Source organism: Balaenoptera acutorostrata, chromosome 2 (assembly GCF_949987535.1).
Source record: "Balaenoptera acutorostrata chromosome 2, mBalAcu1.1, whole genome shotgun sequence".
In the NCBI taxonomy this organism is placed as follows: domain Eukaryota; kingdom Metazoa; phylum Chordata; class Mammalia; order Artiodactyla; family Balaenopteridae; genus Balaenoptera; species Balaenoptera acutorostrata.
In genome coordinates this window covers 171,262,563-171,286,266 of record NC_080065.1, presented here as the reverse complement: position 1 = coordinate 171,286,266, position 23,704 = coordinate 171,262,563, and the positions used below count along the sequence as shown (strand labels likewise).

The following is a 23,704-nucleotide window of genomic DNA, read 5'->3' as shown; positions in this document are numbered from 1 at the left end:
AGCAAGGAAAGTGTGAAGCAGCCCTTGACCCACCCATACTCTTAATCACTGGACTAGAGCTGGAGGCTCCTCCTGTTGACCCCTTTCCAGAATAAAAAAGACAAAGCATGTTTGCTTAGAAACAGTGGATTGCTTGCTTAGAAGCAAGATACCACTGAGTAAACTTATGCAAGAAAATTTTTTTTCTCAAATACTGTGTAGGGTGGTCCTTGGAGGACTTTCTTGGCTTGAGGAAGGGCCTACATTCCATTGCCTGAGTGTCCAGATGTTCGAGTCCTTGGACAGGCGCCACCACACTGCCAGACTTACTTCCCACACCCTTCTACAAATGCTTCTCAGTCCAGGCACACTTCTAAGGGCTCTAATAACACTAACTTTTCCAACCTTCATTACAACCTCTGAGGTTGTTACTATTATTATCCCAACAAGAGGTAGATGAGGACACACAAGCAAAAAACAGAGGGTTTAGTTACTTGTCTAAAGTCATCCGGGAATAAGTGAAAGAGTCCTTATTTGAACCCAGGCTTCATGGCGGAAAGACTGTTCTCTTGGCTACTACACTTTGTCACCTCTCTACATGGGATTCACATAAACTCCTTCCTGAGTATAACTGATACTATTCATAGCCTGAGAAGAACTGCCAGGTCTAAATGGGAACACTCAATGGAAAGAAGAATCGAGTTAAGTATTCTGACTTCCTTCTGCATGTCTCCAGCCGGGGCCCTCAGCTGAATCTGGGGAAGAGGCATGGAGAGACCTCCCAGGGAATTCCCTGGGAAACCTTAAGTTCCTGATGCAGACTTCACGTCCCCACTGTCTGTCCTCAGCTAACTGATCCTCAGGTGACCATTTCTCAGTTTTGAATCTCATGAGGGAAAAGTTCCTTGCATTGCATGACTGGTATTCAGTACCATTTCACCCTTAGTGTCTCTGTACATAAACCAAGATGAAATTATTTTTCAGGCTTTCACTTTCCGACAAATTTGCTAGAAATAGAGAGCACACTCCTATGGAAGCCTTTTCTAAACTCACTGTTTATTAAGGTTTTCCCTTCCTGTTTTATTGCTCCTCCCTCCGCTTGCTCCTCCTGTGAATTCCATACAAACTGAACTCGTTTCAGAGTCTTTGCCACACTCCCCAAATCCATAAGCTGTGAGACCTTTAGTAAGTTTTGGTTAAGTTTTTCTCCTCCCTAGGAATTTTCTCAGTTCACATAAAATTTCTAATTTATTGGCAAAAAATTGTGACATAACATCTTATTGTTTTAATGTCTGTAGCATTTGTAACATAAAACTTTAGAAATTCGCTGAGACTTCAACTAAAAGGGAATTTATTCAAACTGTTGCAACAGGTAATTTTAAAGGGAATGTCTCGTCAAACTTGAGGAATGAAAGCGGTTTTATAGGGGAAAGAAACAAAAGCAGCACTGAACACTGCGATTTTGGTGGGTTTTGGTCAGGTCGGTATTGCAATCTTACAGAAATTAGTTTTTCTTCCTGATTTGGCTCATTGTGCCTGTTACATCCTGTTCCCGGAATGGTTGACTCAGGAATTTAGGAGTGAGCTATTCTCTCAGAATAGCAGAGAGCAAGGAGGTCAGTGTATGTTCAGAGAAGAAAAATTTACAGTTCTCTGCATTCCCCCCTTTTATTCCTGACTTTGGTTATTCACGCTTTCTCTTTTTTTCTTCATCAGTCTCACCAGATTTGAAACAGACATTTGGCTCTGTTCTCTACATTTTTCTATTTTGTTTTTTTCTGCTCTTTATTACTTCCTTATTTTACCTTTTGTTAGGATTTATTTTGATTGTTCTACTTTTTGAGATGTTGCTTTGGTGATTACCAGGTTTTCTGATTTTCTGAACTATCTTTCTAGGCTGTAACTTTCTCTCTAAGCACTGCCTAAGCAATATCCCTCTGGTTTTGATATGTAGTATTTTCATTGTCATTCAGTTGAAAATACTTTCTTCTTTGAACCATGATTTTAAAGTGTATTTGTAAATTTCTGAATATAATAGACATGTTCTAGGTATTTTTTATTATTACTTTCTAATTTAATTTCAATTATTCAAATTTTGTTGAGATTTACTTTATGGTCCAGCATATATGTCAACCCCACCCCACCCCCAGCTTTATTGGAATATAATTGACACATGCCATTGTGTAGATCAATTTTTGAAAATGTTTCATGTGTTCTTGACAAAAAATATGCATCCTTGATACACTGGTGTAATGTTCCATGCATATGCGTTAGAATGTTTGTTAATCTTATTGTTTAAATCTGTGTCTCTACCAATTTTTAGTCTGCTTGTCCTATTAACTAAAGAGAGGCGAAAAAAAAATCTCTCATCATGATTGTGGATTTTATATTTCTCCTTTGAGTTCTGCATATTTATTAGGTAGATACTAACTTATAACTGTTCTATCTTCCCAGTGTTTTTTCTTCCCTGAAACTTCTGTCTTAATATAACACCTCCCTTTATTTCTAGGAATGGTTTGTGCCTTGAAGTCTCTGTTCCATCTAATATTAGTAGAGCTACACCAGTTTTCTATTGGCTTCATATAACTTCTTTCCATTCTTTTACTTTCGGACTTTGTGTCCTTATATTTGAGTCTTTTGTAAGCAGCAACATAGTGGGGTTTTGTACTTTCACCCTATGTGCTAGGGTCTATATGTTTGTGTTTCCCCCAAATTCACAGGTTGGAATCCTAATACACAGTGTAATGGTGTTAGGAGGTGGGGGGCCTTTGGGGGTGATTAGGTCATCAGGGTGGGGCCCTCATGAATGGGACTAGTGTGTGTTTTTTTTTTTTTATGGCTGTGGTGGGTCTTCGTTTCTGTGCGAGGGCTTTCTCTAGTTGCGGCAAGCGGGGGCCACTCTTCATCGCGGTGCGCGGGCCTCTTACTATCGCGGCCTCTCTTGCTGCGGAGCACAGGCTCCAGACGCGCAGGCTCAGTAATTATGGCTCACGGGCCCAGCCGCTCCGCGGCATGTGGGATCTTCCCAGACCAGGGCTCGAACCCGTGTCCCCTACATTGGCAGGCGGATTCTCAACCACTGCACCACCAGGGAAGCCCCGGGACTAGTGTTCTTATAAGAGACCCCACATGACTCCCCAGCCCCTTCTGCCATGGGAGGATGCAACAAGAAGTCTGCAACCCTGAAGAAAGCCTTCACCCAACAATGTGGATCTCCAATCACTCTGGACTTCCAGCCTCCAAAACTTGAGAATTACATTTTTGTGGTTTAAAAGCCACACAGTCTGTGGTACTTTGTTATAGCAGCCCGAACAGACACTGACAATCTTTGTCATTTAGTGAAATTAAATTAAATGTAAATATTGGTATTTTTGGGAAGATTTACCATCTTTTTTTGGTCTCACCCCTCTTTTTAAATTTACCTCTTTGCTTAAAATTTTCTACTAGTATTGGAATCAAATGTTGTATTTTTATGATTCCTCTAGATTTTACAATATTCACGAGAGTAACCAAAACCTTCACCCTAATACCTCCATCCTTTTTACTCTCTCTTGACTTACTTATCAGTCTTGTCTGGTATTTTAAGCCTATCTTAACAACTCTACATTTTTATTGTTTGGTATAAAATGTTACATTTGCTCACCTGTTTTTCTCTTCATTTCTTTTTGCATCTCAAAACCCCACCTGGGATCAGTTTCCTTCTATATTAAAGTGCATTCTTTAAAATTTCCTTTAGTGAGGGTCAGCAGGGAATGAACGAAACAAATTGTCTTAAAATGTGATTATTTTGTCCTCATTCATAACAGATATCTTCATCTGGTATAAAATTCTAGGTTGACAGTTATTTTCTACCTTTATACTGACATTTTCATTCCACTCATTTGGTTTCCATTGTTGCTGTTGAGAAGTCTGTTCCTTTGAAGGTAATTTTTAAATCTTTGGCTGTTAATTTTTTTCTTTGATTTCCTGCAGTTGCACTATGATGCACATAGATATGACTTTGTAAATTTATCCTAATTTGTATTCTTTCAGCTTTTAAATCTATAGACCTGTTATTTTTCATCAGTTCTGGAATATCCTCAGCCCAATTACCTTTGTCCCTTTTCTTCCGTCTTTGCCTTCTAAGACTGTGGTTAAATATATGTTAAAACTTCCTAGTGAGACCATCCCATCTTTCTGTGTTTTCCCGTATTTCTCTATCTCCATGCTGCATTCTGGATAACTACTTCAAACCTATCTTTCGGCTCACCAATTCTCATTCCTACTGTTTCACAATCTGTTGCCAAATACATCTTTAAATATTTTAAGCAGTCGTTTTCACAAACGCACCCAATAATTCTAATGTGACTTTTATGTGGGTCTGTTTTTCTGCTGGTTTCCAGTCATGTTGCCTTTTTTCCTTATATGCCTGATTATCTTTGACTGTTTGCTGACTATTTCCTCTGAAAAATTATGTTACCTGAGGTCTAAATTGAAGGAGTCCTCTTCTGAAGAAGTTTTATTTGCTTCTGCCAGGCCTCAGGTTGTGTTTACCTGGGTTGTAAGGTTTGGTCAGGGACCACAATTTGTCAGGATGTTCTCTTTTCTCTTTTTCTTCAATCCTATTGCTATGCTCAGTAACGAGGTCAGTATCTAAAGTACCCTGGGGGTAGGGAGGGGGATGGGTCTAGATTTGGTTTTTCTTGTCCTGAGGGTGTAGTACTTTGGGAACCCAGTTTAACTTTAGAAAAGTCATCTATAACATTCATCACCTTGGGTGAACCTGGCCCTATCATCCTTCTCTCTCTCTCACTCTCTGGGGCTGGTGAAGTGGTGCCTAACTCGGCATCATCAGCAAAGTCTGCAGCCTAAGCTGCTTTGGTGTTCACCTCTGATGACGAGGTCCCATCTTAAAACAGCCCTACCTGTTTAAACTGCAGTCTTTTCAGCCTCCATGCTCTTTTAAGGGGAAGGGAGGGCACACCACCTGCATTTTAAAAAACTGCCTTTTTGGGCTTCCCTGGTGGTGCAGTGGTTAAGAATCTGCCTGCCAATGCAGGGGACACGGGTTCGAGCCCTGGTCTGGGAAGATCCCACATGCCCTGGAGCAACTAAGCCCGTGAGCCACAACTACTGAGCCTGTGCATCTGGAGCCTGTGCTCTGCAGCGGGAGAGGCCGCGACGGTGAGAGGCCCGCGCACCGCAATGAAGAGTGGCCCCCGCTCTCCGCAACTGGAGAAAGCCCGCACACAGAAACGCAGACCCAACACAGCCAAAAATAAATAAATAAATTAATTAAAAAAAAAAACCCAAAACTGTCTTTTCCAATGTTTTTGGTGGGAAACTGATCCAAAGAACCTAGACTACCTTCACCAGAAACAAAGTACTGTCTCACCTTTTCAATATCATTTTTTCTTTTCTAGACTTTGAGATTTTCCAGTCCAGATTTTTAGATTTATATACTTTATTTCTATCCTTTTAGTGCTTGCCCATGACATTTTACCATATTTAACTCAATAAAATCTAGAGTTAAACAGCATCTTCACCCTCCTCCTAAATAATACAAGCACTTTAGCCTGCTTTCACACAGATGTCCCAGCTTCCAATTTACCTATTGTCCAATATTCCAATTCTATTTATCTTTTAGCCTTGAGAATTAGACATGGCATTTTAAAAAACAGCGTTTCAATTTACCTACACCTTGGCAATTTTACTTTTTCTTCTTGCATGTCAGACGTCCTCTGGGAGGTGGTGGTGGCTGGTGGTCCCTAAACCAGCTCAGGTCCTGAGGTGGGCTTGAACAGGTGCAGCTGCACCAGCTCACTGGATCTGTTCTTCACAGTCTGCCTGGAGTGGCTGGAGACCTGAAGACCCCTCCTCATCTGGGATCAGTCCAAGCAGCACATATCTGGCCCTAGGTAGACCGTGGGCCCATTTTCCATGTGTCCAAGTCAATGGAGGCTGTAGTAGGAACATATCCTGGTGCTCAGTGAGCTGGGGCACTCAGAATCCCCATTCCTGTGGTAGCTGTCTTCTCCCTTGTTATTTAACCTGTGTCTTTTTCAAAAGTAGGTGATGCATTAGGTCCAGGTGGAGCTCATGTAGATGTGTGTATGTGAGGGGATTGGGGACTTCAAGCCACAGGCACACCAACAGCCCTGGCCACATGGAAACCTTAAGTAACCTGATCATCTAAAACAGTTAGAGCTGGCCCTATATTCAGCCAATGAAAAGATTGGTCGATGCTCAGTGACTACTGGGAATCAATACTCCATGGCCTCTTTCCTTTCTGCCCACTATACACCAGAACTGCCAGGGACTGGCCACTCTGGACAATGCATGAGCATTTCCAATGCTCCCTTTGATCAGGCCATCCTATTTTTCCCATTCTTCTCTTAGAAGGACCCAACTCAACATCCTGCTCAGATGTCATCGGTGCCTCCCTTCCCAGTAGGTGGAAGGCACTTTCCTTGGAAAGCCCCCAGTTTAGTTCAGCAACCATTAGGGTGGCTTTGCTGTGGTCTCTCTCCTCTATCTACTCCTGCTTCCTAGTACCTAGGACAATGGATGCGCCTAGCAGATTCTCAACAAGTATTTGCTGAATAAACTAATCCAAGTCTGTGGATAGGGTCAGGTTTGCCAGTGCTGCATGTAGAGAAGAACAAAGACCAAGTGTGGTCATGACATTTCAAAGTGGAATTAAGTGGCAGAAATGCTCTTTCCCTCTCCCTTTTCTACAACCATCCCTCCCCCACCTCCACCCTCCTCCATCAAAACTTACCTTGTTTGGAGGCAAAGTGAAAGAAATACTTCTAAAGAGAGGCATGGAAACTGTATGTATGGAAACAGGAATCCTAGAGAGAATCAGAAAACTATCTGACCACAGACTATTCTCTTGTGAACAGTGGATTTTGGAGCCGGGGAGACCTGACTTACAACTCAGTCTCTATTGATAAGCCCCACCTGGAGTATTCTCAGACAGGTTACTTAATTCTCAGAAGACTCGCTTTTCACTCTTTGAGTTACCTAGTTGATAGTCTTATACATAGTTAACAATATTTTGTTAAATTCTACCTGTTCCCAAGAGAACTGTTTCTATGTTGTGACTCATCACTCACACAGCCTGTCCACTCCCAGGGGTTATGATCCAGCCCTAGTATGAGGATTAATCCAATGTGCACTTCTCCTGGTGGAGGCACAACCTAATTTCTCATGAAATGTGAGCTACTAGCCCTGTGGGATGAGTCCCCTGGGCACTCCTTGGTTTGGATCTGGTATAACTTACCCCCCAAAGATAAGACAAACAAATGGCTCTCTCTGTATGATACTCCACCTAAAGTATGTCACAGCCTGTTTACTTTTGAAGAATTCCTTTATTGGAGTTTCACCTTACCTTGCCACAACTATCTGGCTCTTCATGGCCGAGAGTGAGCCCTGAATAAAGTATTCACAACATTTTACAACAGACAATACACACACGCAGTGCATGAAATCTTTACAATAACACAATCAAACATTTAACAGGATTGTTAAGAAGCATGAATTTCCTATTCCTCCATTACTGGTAGCTACTTAGCTTTTTAGCTCTTGCAATAAAATGCTCTCCTTCTCATCATTCCTATTCATAGGAATCCCTGAATCAATTCTTTTTGTGTACAAATTCATGTTGAAGATGTGTTCCATTAGTTATTGAATGTGCTGAATTTCTGTCCGTGGTAGAACTCTTCATTTGTAGCTAACGTGTGAGGTTTTCACTTATCACACATTCATCATTCATTGAGAGGGTTCATTTGAAAAATATTAAACTTTCACCCATTCAATAATGTATATCACAACATTACAACAGTCCAATCAACTTGAATTTATTTATGAGTGACTCTCTCCTATCTCCTGTTAGATTTATAAGTCTACACTTTTTACATTTCCTACAATGAAATCCAAATTTTGTTTCAGAAGTTGTCATCACTCCCCGCAAATCAGTTAAATCAAAGTTATTCTTCATGATCACTATGATATTAATTTATATTCCCTGAAGCCCGCCTCTCCCTCAATTTGCCTACTGGAGGTCCTTCTTGGATCTTTTCCACTGACCAATGGATAACTGGAATTCAAAGCTATACCTGAATTTCCTACATTTCTATTCACATAATTTACCCAAATATGAACTTTCTGATGGTGACTATGAGACTTCTAATTGAAGTCTTTTTCTCATCTGTTTTTTATGTCCAGAAATATCTACTTATTTTGAAGGTTTTCTCATACTCCATAACTTTGATAGGTCTTATCCCCAGTACGAACTAGGACCTCAGACACTCTTATACTCATAAGATTTTTCTTCCATTTGGGTTCTCTAATACTAGGTAAGCTCTGCCTCCTACAGAGACATGCTCATCCTGGTCCCATCCAGAGCATTCCCTCCCTCATGAGTTCTCTTCTGTGATGCACTACTATGACTTCCCATATTTGTCACATTTAAAGATTCCTCCCCAATATGGGTTCTTTTATGCTTGGTGAGATTCGATCTGATATTGAAAGCCTTCCCACACTCGTTACATTGGTATGGCTTCTTTCCAGTGTGGATCCTTTTGTGTTGGTCAAGGACTGATCTGTAATTGAAGGATTTCCCACACTCACAATTATACGGCTGCTGCCCACTGTGGACACCTTTATGGTTGATAAGACTTGAGTGTGAAATGTATGCCTTCCCACACTCATCGCATCTATAGGGTTTCTCACCTGTGTGGATCCTTCTATGCACTGTGAGGCCTGAGCTGTTCCTGAATGCCTTCCCACACCTATCGCACACATAGGGTTTTTCCCCTGTATGGATCCTCTTGTGTTGAGAAAGGAGAGAGCTGTAACTAAAAGATTTCCCACACTCAACACATTTGAAGGGTTTCTCCCCAAGATGGACTCTTTTATGGCTTATAAGAGTTCTGCTTGAGAAAAAAGCTTTTCCACATTCATCACATGTGTAGGGTGTCTTGCCAGGGTGGGTACTTTTATGGTTAATAAGGCTTGAGTGTGAGATGTACGCTTTTCCACACACGTCACATTCATAGGGCTTCTCACCAGTATGGATTCTTTTATGCACTTTAAGGCTTGAGTTGTTTCTGAAGACCTTCTCACACCTGTCACATTCATAAGGTTTCTCTCTAGTGTGGACCCTTCTGTGTTGAGAAAGGAGTGAGGTGTAATTAAAAGATTTCTCACACACATCGCATTTGTAGGGCTTCTCCCCAAGATGAATTTTTTTGTGATTTATAAGGGTTCGGTATGTGATGAAGGCTTTTTCACACTCATCACACTTATAGGGCTTTTCCCCAGGGTGTACACTTTTATGATTTATAAGGCTTGAGAGTGAGATGTAGGCTTTCCCACATTCTTCACATTTGTAAGGTCTCTCCCCAGTGTGGATTCGTTTATGTACTTTAAGGCCTGAATTATTTCTGAAGGCTTTTCCACACTCATCACACCCAAAGGGTTTCTCCCTTGTATGAATCCTTTTATGCTGTTCAAGGGCAGAGCTGTAATTGAAGGATTTCTCACAATAACTACATTTATAGGGCTTCTCCCCAAGATGGATTCCTTTGTGGTTTTTAAGGCTAGAGCGTGAGATATAGGCTTTTCCACACACATCACACTTATATGGTTTTTCCCCAGTGTGAAGCCGCCTGTGGACTTTGAGTCCTGAATTGTTTCTGAAAGTTTTTCCACACACATCACATACATAAGGTCTCTCTCCAGTGTGAATCGTTTTATGCTGAAGAAGAAGTGAGTTATAACTGAATGATTTTCCACACTCCTTACATTCATGGGCTTTCTTCCCAGGGTGAATGCTTTTATGGACTGCAAGGCCTGAGCTATAGCTGAATGCTTTGCCACAGACATCACATTTGTAAGGTTTCTCTCCTGTGTGGATCCTTTTATGCACTATAAGGCCTGAGCTGTTCCTGAAGGCCTTCCCACATTCATCACATTCATAAGGTTTCTCTCCAGTGTGGATGACTTTATGCTGAATGAGGAGAGAGCTATAATTAAACGATTTCTCACACTCATCACATTTATAAGGTTTATCTCCAAAGTGGATGCTTTTATGATTTAGAAGTGTTCTGCAAGTAATGAAGGCCTTCCCACACTCATCACATTCATAGGGCTTCTCCCCTGTGTGAATCCTTTTGTGGACTCTAAGGCCAGAGCTATTACTGAAGGTTTTCCCACAGATGTCACATTCATAGGGCTTCTCACCTGTGTGGATCCTTTTGTGGACTCTGAGACCAGAACTGTTCCTGAAGGCCTTCCCACACTCACCACATTCATAGGGCTTCTCCCCAGTGTGGATCCTTTTATGCTGGTCCAAAACAGAGCTATAATTGAAGGATTTTCCACACTCATCGCACTTACAGTTCTTTTCCCCAGAATGGGTGCTTTTGTGGTTTATAAGGCTGGAGTAGGACATGTAGGCTTTCCCACATTCCTCACACTTGTACGGCTTCTCCCCAGTATGGATCCGCTTGTGGACTCGAAGGCTCGAGCTGCTCCGGAAAGTCCCTCCACAGTCATCACACTCATAGCGTTTTTCACCAGTGTGCATAATTTTATGTTGAACAAGTCGGGAATTATATTTGAAGGATTTCCCACAGTCATCACATTTATGTGATTTCTTAATAGCACTGGTTTTCTGCTGTAGACTGGGATGAGAGTTTCCATTAATGCTCTCCACACATTTGCCTTGTTCACTGCTTTTCTGTTCTATACAGACAGGCTGGTGTGTAACATGTTTTGAGCTCAGATGTAAGCTTTTCTCAGATGCCACATCTTCCTGTTCTGTCTTTATATTTGCTGTATTCTTGGTTTTGCCAATCTTTTCCCTGATGCCACTTTTGTCTTCCTTCATTCTTTTTCCCTCAGGCTTTTCCATCTGATTCTCTACCTTGCTATCCCAATCACAAGTTTCACCAACCTTAGATTCCTGCATATGATCCTTGTGAAGACCTTCCACTTTTGGCCACACAGATTCTGCATTTCCAATATTTTCATACTTTTCAGTTGATTCCTCATCCTCAGTGCCCCTCGTCTTCAAATGTGACACTAAACCAAGAAAATGAAAATGATACCTTCACTTTAGAAGAAACTGAAGGAATTACATCCAAATTCACTCATTCACTCACCAAATGTTTATTGACTACATGCTGTGTGATAGGTACCATTTTTAACTGCTGGGGATACAGTGGTGGACATGCCAAAATTTCTGTCCCTGTGGAGCTAATGCTAAAATGCTAGAGCCGTGGATTGTCAATGGAACAGAGAGCTTTTCTATTCTTGCATAACAGCTTAGTATGAGGGCAAGTTGAAACAGGTTGGAATGACACACAGAACCAAAGGCAACATTGATCAATTTCTGAAAAATGCCACCTAGTCTTGGAAAAACAAACAGTGGGTAAAAGTAATTTCTGAAAAATAGGAGACTGAAAGAGTAATAAAACAAAAGCTAAGAAGACATAATCAGCAGAGGGCAGGCAAGCAAAACTAAATCAGTACATTAGTAGAGGTATTGGGGAATTGGTTATGAAATCATGAGGACAGTCATGTCAGACATGAGAAAGAAAACAAGCTGCTGCTGCCTGTCGTTGGTGTGGCCCTCCTAGATTTCCCTTCCAAGGAAAACACTGACCCTGGAGAGCGGTTAGTCAGGGAGGAACTCTATATGGAAGAACACACTATGGCTTGCCAGGCAGAGGCTTTCACTCCTACTTTATGAACAGGCTAACTGCAGTCAGAGCATATCAAAGATCAGAAGCTAAAACACAAACCATCAAGCAAAGGATAATAATACTGCCTAGGTTCAAATACCTAGCTGTATGACCTCAAGAAAGTTATTTAACCTCTTTATGCCACAGTTTCCTCATCTGTAAAATGAGGGCAACAGAACTGTTGTGAGTATTACATTAAATAACATATATAAGGTATGGAGAACAATGCCGGTCACTTGGGTAGTTCTATATGCTATACCATTTATTTTATTATTTAATCAAGGTCAGGTTACTGGATCAGGGCTAGAACCTCAGGATAAACCACAGGACTCAGGAAAGGTAAACCCCTTCTCAAAGCAGATTTTAGGGCCCAGGCAGTGACTCTCTGTTCCCCTGAAGGCACTCTACACACAGCTGGCACTCCATCAGCATCCACCTGCTAAAAGACTGACTCTTGAGAACAGAAGAAACAGTTCTAAACTAGTTGTTCCCCAACCTTAGACATTTAGACATTTGTGATTAGACTTAGTTAAAGTTCAGACTTCCCCTCTTACCCTGGGTATCAGACCCTCTTGGTCGGTACTCTGTAGTTCTACTTAGAAACTATACGTGAATATGTGGCACTAAAAGTAAGATATATACTCTGGAGTAGACACATATAAAGAATCACACTCATGATCCAACTTATGCTTATGGGATTGGAATGATGGACTCTGAATTAAAATTTATGGAAAAGGAGGAGCTAGTAACCCAGAATATCACCAGGAAGATAAAATAAAGAATCACTCAGTAGACATTTTAAAAGGGTGGTTCATCTGAGAAAGCTTCACAAAATGACTGTTAAGTAATATTAGGTAAGAGATCATTAGAAGTCACTGAGGAATGCTGGCATGACCTAGTTCCTTGCTCCCTTTCTTTACTACCTTGGGCAGAGCAGTCCATGCCATTTAAAATGTGAGTGCTACTGGGTGGGCAGTGGAATTCCAGACCATCAACAGCAACACACCTTTCATCTGAATCCTGCTCCCATCACATCAGGGACCTTGCTCCATCCATTCCCTTTGGCCTTGGCCCCTCTACCTCTACTCACCCTCAGCCCTGAAAAGAGAAAGATGTTCAAGTTTCTACAGCCATAAAACTAATCCCCTAAAACTGCCAGGGAAACACACAAAATTCGTCAGGGGGAAAAAAAGAAAAGGAAGAGCTACAAGGGAGGAGAACTAACCATACTAGATATCTAAATATGCCAAAAGGCTGCTATAACTAAAACAGTGTGCTATTGGTATATAAATAAACAGAATAGAATAAAAATTCAGAATAATTCCAATTACACATAGAAATCAAGTATATGATAAAGATGGTATATCAAATTATTGAGGCAAAAACGGTCTTTTTAATAGTGTTGGAACAAGTATAAAGCCATTTGTAAAAAAATAAAATTAGATCCATTCTTTACACCATTCACAGGAATAAACTCCAAACATAGCAGATCTCTAAATATTAAAAACACTATACAAATGCTAGAAGAAAACATGGGTGAATGCCTCCATAACCTAAGTACAGAGAAAGTTTTCTATGATCCAGATGCAATAAACGAAAAGATTAATAAATTGGACTATACAGAAATAAAAGTAAAATTGCATGGCAAAAATACCATAAGCACAATCAACAAATATATGACAGGTGGAAGAAAATATTTGCAACATACCTCATATATAAGTGCTTATATAAGTGATAATATCTCTAATATACAAAGAATTTTTAAAAGTTGAAGAAAAAGAGACTAAAAATCCTACAGAAAAATGGGCAAAAGACATGAAGACAATTCACAAAAAGAAAAACTAAAATGGCCCTTAAACATGTTTTCAATTTCACTCATAATAAGAGAAATGCAAATAAGAACTATACAAAGATCCCCTTTCTCATCTATCAGATTGGCAAATATTCAAAAACTTAACAATATGCTCTGTGGGTGAGGCTGTGGGAAAACAGGCACTCTCATCCATTACTGGGAATGCAAACTGGCATAACCCCCGTTGAAGGAAATTTGCCAATATCTACACAACTGTGTATGCATTATTCTCTAATCGAGAAATCCCATCTAGGAATTCATACCAAAGATACACTTCCAACAATACAAAAGTATATATGCACAAAGTTATTCATTGTAGCCTTATTTTTAATTACAAAATTTGGAAAACTACCTACACGTCCAAGCACAGAAGACTGGTTAAATAAACTATGGCACATATACACCCTGGAGAACTAAAAAAGAATGAGGAACATTTCTATAAATTGATAGGAAGCAATTTCCATGATAGGTTGTAAAGTGAAAAAAAGCATATATGCTACATTCTACGTAAGAAAATTAAAAAACAAGCATACAGCTGCTTATCTTTTCAGTAATGAGAGAATCCACAGAACAGTGAAGCCTGTTACCTATAAGGGGTAGGGCGGGGGAACAGAACAGAAGCGAGAGGGGAGAGAGACGCTCAGAGTACAGCTTTTTGTATAGTCTTTACTCGTGGAAGCATGATCATGTTCTGCAGATTCAAAGAATAAAATTAAATCAGTGAGAAAATTGGACAACGGTAAAGTGAAACCAGAAAGTGAACAGAAACAAATTAACTCATTTGTGTTTCACATGAATACCATAACAAGAAGGAAACAAAAAGAAACAAAGAACTAACCCATGTCACTTGGGTACATAGTATGTGACTATACTATATACTCTCAGTCTTGGGAAGGCTGGAGGGAGAAGTGGGGAAGAGCTGCAAACAATCCTTTTTAGCAGGTTTGCTTTCTGTAGTGGAATGGGCAAAGCAATTCAGAAATAATTTTAGATCTATTATGAGACTGAGTAAATGTGTTGATTTAGTTGAGAGCCAGGGCCCTCCTGGAGGAAGAAGGAATATAAAAATATGGAACAGGGGAAGATAAGAAAGAACCCTTTGTGGACAAATTGGAGGTACTGGTGTGAACTCATGATTTCTAAATTATATATAAATGTGCACATCATATAAGTGTATATTCACATGTATTTAAATTTGTATGTATACGTGTGTAAATGTACATATATTCTCTAGCTCTGTCTGCTGATAGCTAAGAAGCAAAAATACCTGAGTTAACGTGCACACATCTAGCACCTTGTTCTGGGTCTCTACTACCATAACCTAGTAAAAGGAAGCAGGAGGATTCCAGGCTGGGGGCAGGATAGGTACAAAAGGAGCTGAGACATCCTGTTATGCCAGCAAATAAGGAGATGCTTAAAACAACACAAAACAAAAATGTGGGCACAAGACCCAGCTTCAACACCGAATTTAGGTTCCATAATAATTATGTAAAGAATCGTAAGCCATTGAAAATAGGATTTCATGAGTCCATACAGGCACAAATAGGGGAGAAAGGGAGGCCTCTTGCTGACAGCAGAATGCCAGGGCCGGTTGGAAAATGTGGAGGGAGTAGTAGAGTTGCAAGAAAAAACTCAGCCTTCTGCAACTATCAAGGTAAAGACTGGATCAGGGGAGAATTATCAATGGATTCTAAATCTAGGGGGAAATTCTGACAAGGAGCAGGATATATACATGGTCTTAAAATATTCCCCCATAGACCGCAAGAGGTAAAATAGTAATTACACAGTGGAGAGTCTTGGCTAGGGGTCTTAAGTTAATATTGCCAGTGGGGGCAGATAAACATCATGTGCTTCCAGAAGTGATGCCCTGAGAAGGACACATCACTTATAAGAATGCATTACCTGAAATGAAACAAGGAAACATCAGGTAGATCAGATAAATCCAAAATAAAGAACATTCTACTAAAAGCTATTTGTATTCTTCAAAAATGTCATTTTCATAAAAGACAAAGAAAGGCTATAGAAATGTTCCATATGAAAGAAGACTGCAGAGATTTGACCACAAATTCAATACCTGACCTCACCTGGATATGTAGTGAAGGGACAAGCTTTATAAAAAATAATCGTGCCAACTGATAAAACTGGAGTATGTATGATAAGTTAGGCAAAAGTAATATCAACTTTAAATTTATTCAAGTTGACAATTATACTGTAGTTATGCAAGAGAATATCCCTATAAATATACGCTGAAGTGTTTAGGGATAAAGGGCCATGCATGATGTATGTAAGTTACCCTCAAATGGTTTAGGAAAAAAGTAGATAGATAGATGGATAGATATGCATGAAAGAGCAAGAGAGAGAAGACAAAATGAAGTAGAATGTTAATCACAGCTAAATGAGTAAAGGGTATTTTTTTCACTATTCTTACTCTTGAAATTATTCTATATATTTGAAATTATTTCCAAATAAAAAGTTTTAAAATGTCAAAATGTAAATTTAAAATTCTCTCAACTATACCTTCCCCTCCAGGTACTGCTTTCGCCATCCTGTCTCCTGTTCACAGTTGTGTCTTGGAAAAGTGGTCTTCATGTCCCGTCTCCCCTCATGTCTCATCTATTTAATCTGAATTCTTCCACTCGGACCATGCTGCATTAGCTTCTTCAGGGCCAGGTGCTGACTCCCCCCCCCCCCCCCCCCCCCCCCCCGCTAGCCCTTGGATGTTCCTGGCTCCCTGTTCTGTCTTGAACCTCTCCTCTTGTGACTCTACATGCTCTCCCTGGGCAGTCCCATATATATGCGTGGCTCCTACAAGCTGTCTTGTAGAACCTCATCTCTGGCCCACACTCCTCTCTTCAATTATAGAGCCTCATATCCACCCGTCTCGGGCACTTCTCTTTCCCTCACCACTCCACATCCAAAAGACCGCGTAAGACCAGCTGATTCCACTGCCTACACAGTTCTCATGTCGCCACCCCCCACTCCATTCCCACTGCTAGGGCCTTAGTTTAAGCCCTCCTAAATTCCCTTCTGAACTCCTGCCATAGTCTCCTACCTTCGTTCTTATCCCTTTCCAATTCTCTTCCAATAACTGTCAAGAATTTTGTAAAATGCACATGTGAACACTCTCCAGTGGGTGTTCCCAGGCTACCTAGTGTGCTTGAAGCCGTCCGCATCTGGCCAGCTGGAATGACTTGCTAAACACCAACGGGGCCATGCTAATTCACCCCTTGCTGACACCACACTTACTAATGCTTGACCCAGATGGACCCTTTCCCCTCTCTCTGACAGGCTAATTCTCAGTTCCCTTCATGTCCTCTCGGATTCCTTGTTTGATTGGCTGCTGACTGGCCGGGTCTACGTGAAATCACAAATACTTCACTGTTTACCTCTCTAACCTAGGCAGACTCCAGGAGTCTCCCTGTTCTAGCCCTGCTTAACCTCCTCTGTTTGGGTGGAAGCAGAGTTTCCCATCATCTGATTGTAGTTCATCCAATCCCCTTAATGACAAATCAAAACAGAGCAATATAAATGTGTAGCTTCACTGAAAACAGATGGTTTGCAATGAAATTCATATTAATCAATACTAAGACTAAGAAGAGTTCAGTCGAAAACACAGGCAGAAAAGCACTAAAACATAATGATGGTATTAGAAGTGGGAAGTCTGTGGGAGATACTTAGGTTACGAGAGTGGAGCCTTCATGAATGGGGTTAGTGTTCTTAGAAAAGAGATACCACAGAGACCCCTTGGGGCCTTGGTCTTGGACTTCCCAGCATCCAGAACTATGTAAAATAAATTTGTTGTTTATAAGCCACTTAGTCTGTGGTATTTTGTTATAGCAGTCCACAAGGACTAAGACAGCTGCTAAATTGTAAAGACAGTCAAGAGAATAACAAAATATTAAGTTATCCTTACAAACAATACTGAAGATACATTCTAGTATCTCAGTTATCTCTGCGACTGAGTGTTGCCTAGCGAACTTATATAATGATCCATATCCTACTTTTCTCTCCAGCCACTGGGCTAGTCCTAGGGACACAGAGATGGATAAGACAAGTCCTGGCCAATAAGGACTTGCAAACTAGTATGAGAATCTGGCAGGAAAACAACCAACACACAATAAAAATGGCAGACACTAGGCATGGATGAGGGAAGAAGGGGTAGGGATAGACTCTGCTTCAAAGAACTAGGAAGAGCTTCAAGAAGAGAGGAATAGTTCTAACAGAGGGAAGAGCAGGTGCAAAGGGGCTGGTGTCCACCACCCTCTGGACATCTGGAACAGAAGATGGCAGGCAGAGCTGGATAAGTGGGCAAAAATAAGGGCTGCACCAGGCTCTGCCCATCATACTAAGGAGTCCAGACTTGATCCTGAGGAGTTTTAGGCAAAGAGGGACAAACTCGGATATGCATTTTGAAAGATCACTTATTCGATCAAATCAGGAGTAAGTAAAGGGCCAGACATAAGACACTTTAGGTTTTGTTGGCCACATACAACTCTATTACTTGTTTTTCTTTTCCTTTTTTTCTCTCTGCTTTGCTTTTTAACATCCCTTTAAAAATGTAAAAAACATTCTCAGCTTGCAGGTCATACAAAAACAGACCATAGACCCAGAAGTCTACCAATTCCTGTTAGATAAAATCAAGGAATCAGAATTAATTTAGGATGGTGTAAGATAATGGCATTGTGGCCATTATCTTTTTTTTTTTAAACTAAAGTATGCTAGGATAAAATGGCATGATGTCTGGAATTTCCTTTAAAATACTTCAACAAAGAAAAATGAAAAAGGGAAAAGGGAAAAAAATGTACCCAAATCCTAATAATTGTTGAATCTGAGTGATGGATGTATGGAGTTCACTGTACTATTCTACTTTCCTGTTATGTTTACATTTTTTCATATATAAAATTAAAAGAAATACAGATCACTCATACTAGTTGCAATGGGAGAATGGATTGGGGGCAGGGGGAGAACTGAGTCCTGCAGTCTAGAAGAAGGTTATTATAATCCAATCAAGACTAATGTGGTGGCTAGCTCATGTGTCCCCTATGACACAAGAAAGGAATCGCTCCAAAAGCACAACTCCTGCAGAGAGAGAGGGACAGACAGGTTTAATTTCTTAAAAGTTCTCAAAGCTGATGATGGGGAACTCCTCTCTAATCAGTTTTCAACAGAGAGAAAACTGGTTACATCCCAATAACCTAGTTACATCAGTTAAAAGTTTCAGCCACAGAAAGCCATCCACTCCTTCCAAATTACACATGACCCACACCTCCGGGCAAATGTGTGCTTCATGCTGTTCATATTCTACCACCAATGCCTAGAAAAGAACATGCAGATAGTAAGAATCTGTCCGTAATTCTTACTATTCCTGCCCAGGAGAGTCAGGAGCCACTTCTCAAGAGAGTAGACAACTCACAAGAGAGGAACTGTGGCTCACTCTGGTTGAAAATTCCTGCCTTAACAACAGACTTCAATAAGCAACAGGTGCAACAAATGCAGCTACCGTGGATTTCCAGAGTACCAACCATATTCCACAAATCAATCTACCATCTGAATTATGTGTCTTAAGTTCTTGGATATTATACTGGACTTGGAGGTGACCAGAGAAAGAAAAAGAGAAAATAAGAGGGAATGTGAGAGCAAAATGCTTACCAACTCAGAAGACAGAAGTGGGAGGATGGGACAAATGAAAGATGAGACTAAGAAGTGAGAAAAGTGATATGCAGATGGAAAGAGAGAGAGTACGATTTGTGATTTAGTTATTGCATTAAGTTTACGAGTATCAGAATTGTAATTGGTTAACATAAGTTGGTTCTACTGCTTAATCCTTATGATTAAAGGTGATTTTTCCTTAAAGTAAAAAATGAAATAGAGCACTCTCAAACTCGGTAGGGGAGAAGAGATTTCTAGTCATCCTAAGGAATAAGGTAAGCAAAGGAGATTTTCTGAAGCTAAAGGGGCAAAGACTGGCTTGAAGACAGTCATTAATAGATGGTTGATTAGGCTACTGTAAGGCTAAGTATCATAAACACAGGTCTCAGGAGAGAAAAGCTACTTGGTTTAATTTGTTCTTTAAACACTCTACATGACTTATTATAATAATGTATTGACATATTTAACAATCTACCAATAACTGGCAGAGTTAATGTAAAACAAAATTTTTTTTATCATTGTTAATCCCTTCTTTAAAAACCCTTGCTCAGATAAGCCCTGGTACAATGTCCCTGGACGTGCCATTGTTTGATGTAACAAAGAAACTGGAAACAACGCAAATGGCCTGAATAGATCTAAAAAATTACAGGACATCCAAAACATTCAAACAATGTCCAGTCCAATACCACAGCAATGTATTAAAAAAAAAGCTCTTTGTGTTCCGATGACCTCTAACATAGATTTAGCAAAAGAAGCAAGGGGCAGAACTCTGAACAGTACCCTACCACCTGTGTAAAAAAAAGAGGAACTAACTACATTCAAATCTGCCAGTGTTTGCATAAAGAAACTCTGGGAAGATACACTCAAATAACCTAACAAATGTGGTAGGTTATCTACTGGGGTTGGGCCTAGGCAGACGGCTGGGCAGAAGAAAACCTTTTCACTGACATCTTTTCATATTTTTAATATCTGAACCATATGAATACATTACATATGAATACATTACAATAAGTCAAAAACTTATTTAAGAAAAAATCCTCGTGCTTTCAAAAAGAAAACACTCCTGGTGGCCTCCTAGTCCAAAAGTCTTAGAGCAGCACACCCAGCCCCGGCATTCCCCATTTCTAATTCACATCCCCACGCCTGGGCTCCCACAGGCTGTCCCCAGGTCTAGGAGCCTCCTCGACCTTCTTCTCCCCGGGACCTAGTCAATTCCTTCTCAACTTGTGAGAGGCAGCTACAGGCAGCCTGATCCCCCTGTCTGTAAAACAGGTGAGCTCCCCTAGGGCGAAGGCCAAGAAGCGCCTCCCAGCGGCTCGATCCACACCTGCGATAAGAGTCTCTCAACATCACTGCCCCATCAAAGAAAAATAAAGGTGTGGGGGGAGGGGCCCCTCCAACGCTTGTATTTACTCTCAAATCCCAGGGCCAAACTGAATTGCCACGGGGGCTTATTTTAAAGCACTAATTTTCAGGGTTCCCCTCCCGCTCGAAACAGCAGCGAAGAGTTGAAAAACACGGGTGCGGGGCCCCAGCCCTTCTGCACGCACCGGGCAGCCCCAACCCGGCCCTGACCCGCTCGGACAGCCGGAGGTGGGGCGCGCAAGGAGCCTATTATATTCCAGGGGCGCGCCCTAAACCCCTCGGCCGGCCCGAAATCTTCCCTCCCCTCCACTTCCCCGGAACGCGCTTCCTGATGTATGTGTTGGGAAGGGGCGCGCTTCCTCCCGAATCCCGCCCGAGACCCGAGGGGTAGCTAGGACCCTGCCAAGAAGGGAAGGGCGTGGCAGGCTAGGGCCGGGGGCGGGAGCCCGGGCGGCCTCGGACTCACGTACTGGCTCTGGGGGCACCGCGGGAGCCCGGCCGCCGGCGGGACAAAAGCGCTGACGGCCCGGCCGGAAAAACTCACGCCGGCTCTGGGGCACTTCCGAGTCCTCTCTGGGAGGTTGGAGGACTGACTCGATGATAGTTCCCGTTTCGGGCACGTGACCTGAGGTGCTCCGCGACGGCCTGGGCGCAGAGGGAGTATTGTTCCTTTACTATCAAGATAAGTCGTTGTGGCTCGTTGTGGCGCTCGCTGTGGCGTGAGCAGGGGGCGAACTGAACGAAGTTCCAGTTTTCAAGGACTTTACGTTCCGGGGTGGGGCAGACAATAAAGCAAATAAGTGGCTCGGTAGAATAAACACCTGATGACCGCTGTATTTGAACGTAACTTGTTACAACGTGAGGCTGCGTGGGCGACCCCGGGAGGGAGGAATGAGGGCAGAGGAGAGGGCGGGGACTGGGGCCCCTGAGGGTCTTAACAGGGGCGGGCGCGGCGGCTGGAGAGCTCCTGACCTCAGAGCGAAGCGAAGCGCTCCCGGACGGGCAGCTCAGGGACCAGACCTGACACCAACTCTGCAGCGGCGGCAGCGGGGCAGTGACCTCCGTTGTCGGCTTCTGAAACCCCAGATTGAAATGACTGAAAAGCGATCCTTTCTTTAAAGTAACATCTAAATATCTTTTATCTTAAGTTTAAGTAATTGCAGAAGACATCTTGAGGGCACATTGTGAATACTGACATTTAAAAAAAAAACAACCAAACTGCTTCTCATTCTTTAAGAATGAATACCTTTTTGGGTATTTTCTTTGAACCTGTATCTTTATGTCCCTCACAGGGTTTTTATCCTAATCTAAAATATTTTAGTTCTATGTGCATCACTGAATTTGAGTCTAATGTAAAATAGTTTTATGCTTTAAGTTTTATCGTTCACCCTAGCATGCATTTCCATAACAAAATTAGAAGTTTATAATTTTTTTCTCGTGTTAAGTATTTTCTGAATTATTAATGAAAGTATATATATTGCACAATATTACTATCAATTCTTAGACAAAAAGTGAAATGCTTTGGAAGCACAACTTTTAATAAGATGGATTTTTTAATAGCTCAATATATGCAAGTTACTTGGATGGATTTTACTTATCGCTGTAGTTGTTACAGGAGAGTAGGTTCTTGTCTCACGGCAGAAAAAATTCAGAGATGAGACATGGAGGTCAAGAAAGAAAGTGAGGATTTAAGCGCTATCTAGTAGGCCCTGAAAGGAAGAGCGGGCAGACCCAGGTGAGTAAGCTACCCTGAGTTTCTTTGGCAAGCCGGTGATGTGGGGTGCAGAAATGAATGGAAGGAATATTCATTGGGGAGGGAGAGGTTTGGGGTCGTATTTCCTGATTTTCATCCCAGCTCCACGTTCCCGAGGGGAGGAGTGATTTTTGTCCTTATTTAGCCTTGATCCGTAGCGTCATGGCATTGGTGCATGATGGGAACTTTTTATCTGCAAGGCTAATTTTATTGTAATGAGGGCATATTGAGCAAAAAGTTACATTTGGACACTGGAGATTCCCACCTTTTCTCACCTTTCTTTGCCTCCAGGACACATCACCCCAAAATATGTGGTTTCCTGTCAGTCTGGAGGTTCCTGCTTTTCTTTGTTTGCCCAAGGAGCCCCGGTGTTCAGAAGATATATGGTTTCCTGCCATTTGGCCTGTGCCCCTCCTTTCTTTGCTCATATCTAGCTGTCTGCCTGCTCTGAGTGAGCAAATGTTCAGCATCATTTCCACACTTCTTTTACATTTTTTATAGATGCAGGTAAATAGTGGGAATAGAAGGGGATTCCTTGTAGCAATGGGTCTTTGATCCATTTGGCTCCATATCGGTACGAGGTGTGCTCTATCATAGAAAAGACCCAGGCAGCTTCAAACCCTGGGAGCAGAGTCCCAGGACTTTTTCAGCTGCGTGGTTTTAGGCAAAAGCACATGCACATGTTGAGGACTGGGATTTTGAGCTACCCCCAAAAGTAGCCTAGAACACATGTAGGTATTGAGCAGTTGAAAAGTGGTTAGTTCTCTGAGCATCTGAATTTTTAATTACAGTTAATTTAAATAGTCACATGTGGCTAATAGCCCCTTACTGGATAGCAAGGCTGTAGATGTTGCTTTGGGCAGTCCTCACATGCCTCCAGAAAGATTCACACTCTAGATTGAAGGTTGCTATGTTGGGCTTGCCTATCATACATGGCAGAGGAAGACTGTTTTCATCCTTTATGTAGCAAAGTAGAAAAATATTTATGTCCAGGCTGGGTGGCTTTGCTCAGTGAAAGGTATTTGGTGGGGTGGGGAGTGGGAGACAGGGATCATTGAGAAGCCCGCATGATCTTGATTTTTTTTTTTTTTTTTTTTTTACTTTGGGTTTATTTATTTATTTATTTATTTATGGCTGTGTTGGTTCTTCGTTTCTGTGCGAGGGCTTTCTCCAGCTGCGGCCAGCGGGGACCACTCTTCATCACGGTGCGCGGGCCTCTCACTATCACGGCCTCTCTGGCTGTGGAGCACAGGCTTCAGATGCGCAGGCTCAGCAATTGTGGCTCACGGGCCTAGTCGCTCCGTGGCATGTGGGATCCTCCCAGACCAGGGCTCGAACCCGTGTCCCCTGCATTGGCAGGCAGACCCTCAACCA

The 23,704-nt window shown here is 41.7% G+C and overlaps 1 protein-coding gene across 5 annotated transcripts; it reads right to left on the bottom strand.

Moving 5' to 3' along the window:
• Window positions 1-5,543: 5,543 nt before the first annotated feature.
• Window positions 5,544-21,321, bottom strand: ZFP62 (ZFP62 zinc finger protein). Of its 5 annotated transcripts, XM_057541759.1 has the most exons (4): window positions 21,048-21,075; window positions 12,718-12,809; window positions 10,207-11,049; window positions 5,544-6,015 (listed from the first exon to the last, which is right to left on the bottom strand). In XM_057541759.1, the coding sequence occupies exons 2-4, from the start codon at window positions 12,722-12,724 to the stop codon at window positions 6,005-6,007; spliced, it is 861 nt and encodes a 286-aa protein (XP_057397742.1). In that variant the 5' UTR covers window positions 12,725-12,809; window positions 21,048-21,075; the 3' UTR covers window positions 5,544-6,004. The 5 variants fall into 5 exon arrangements, with proteins under 5 accessions (XP_057397742.1, XP_057397741.1, XP_007173539.1 ...); XM_057541758.1 differs by lacking the exons at window positions 5,544-6,015; window positions 21,048-21,075 and adding an exon at window positions 21,122-21,321 and having other exon boundaries at window positions 6,833-11,049; XM_007173477.2 differs by lacking the exon at window positions 5,544-6,015 and having other exon boundaries at window positions 6,833-11,049.
• Between the last annotated feature and the right edge of the window lie 2,383 nt (window positions 21,322-23,704).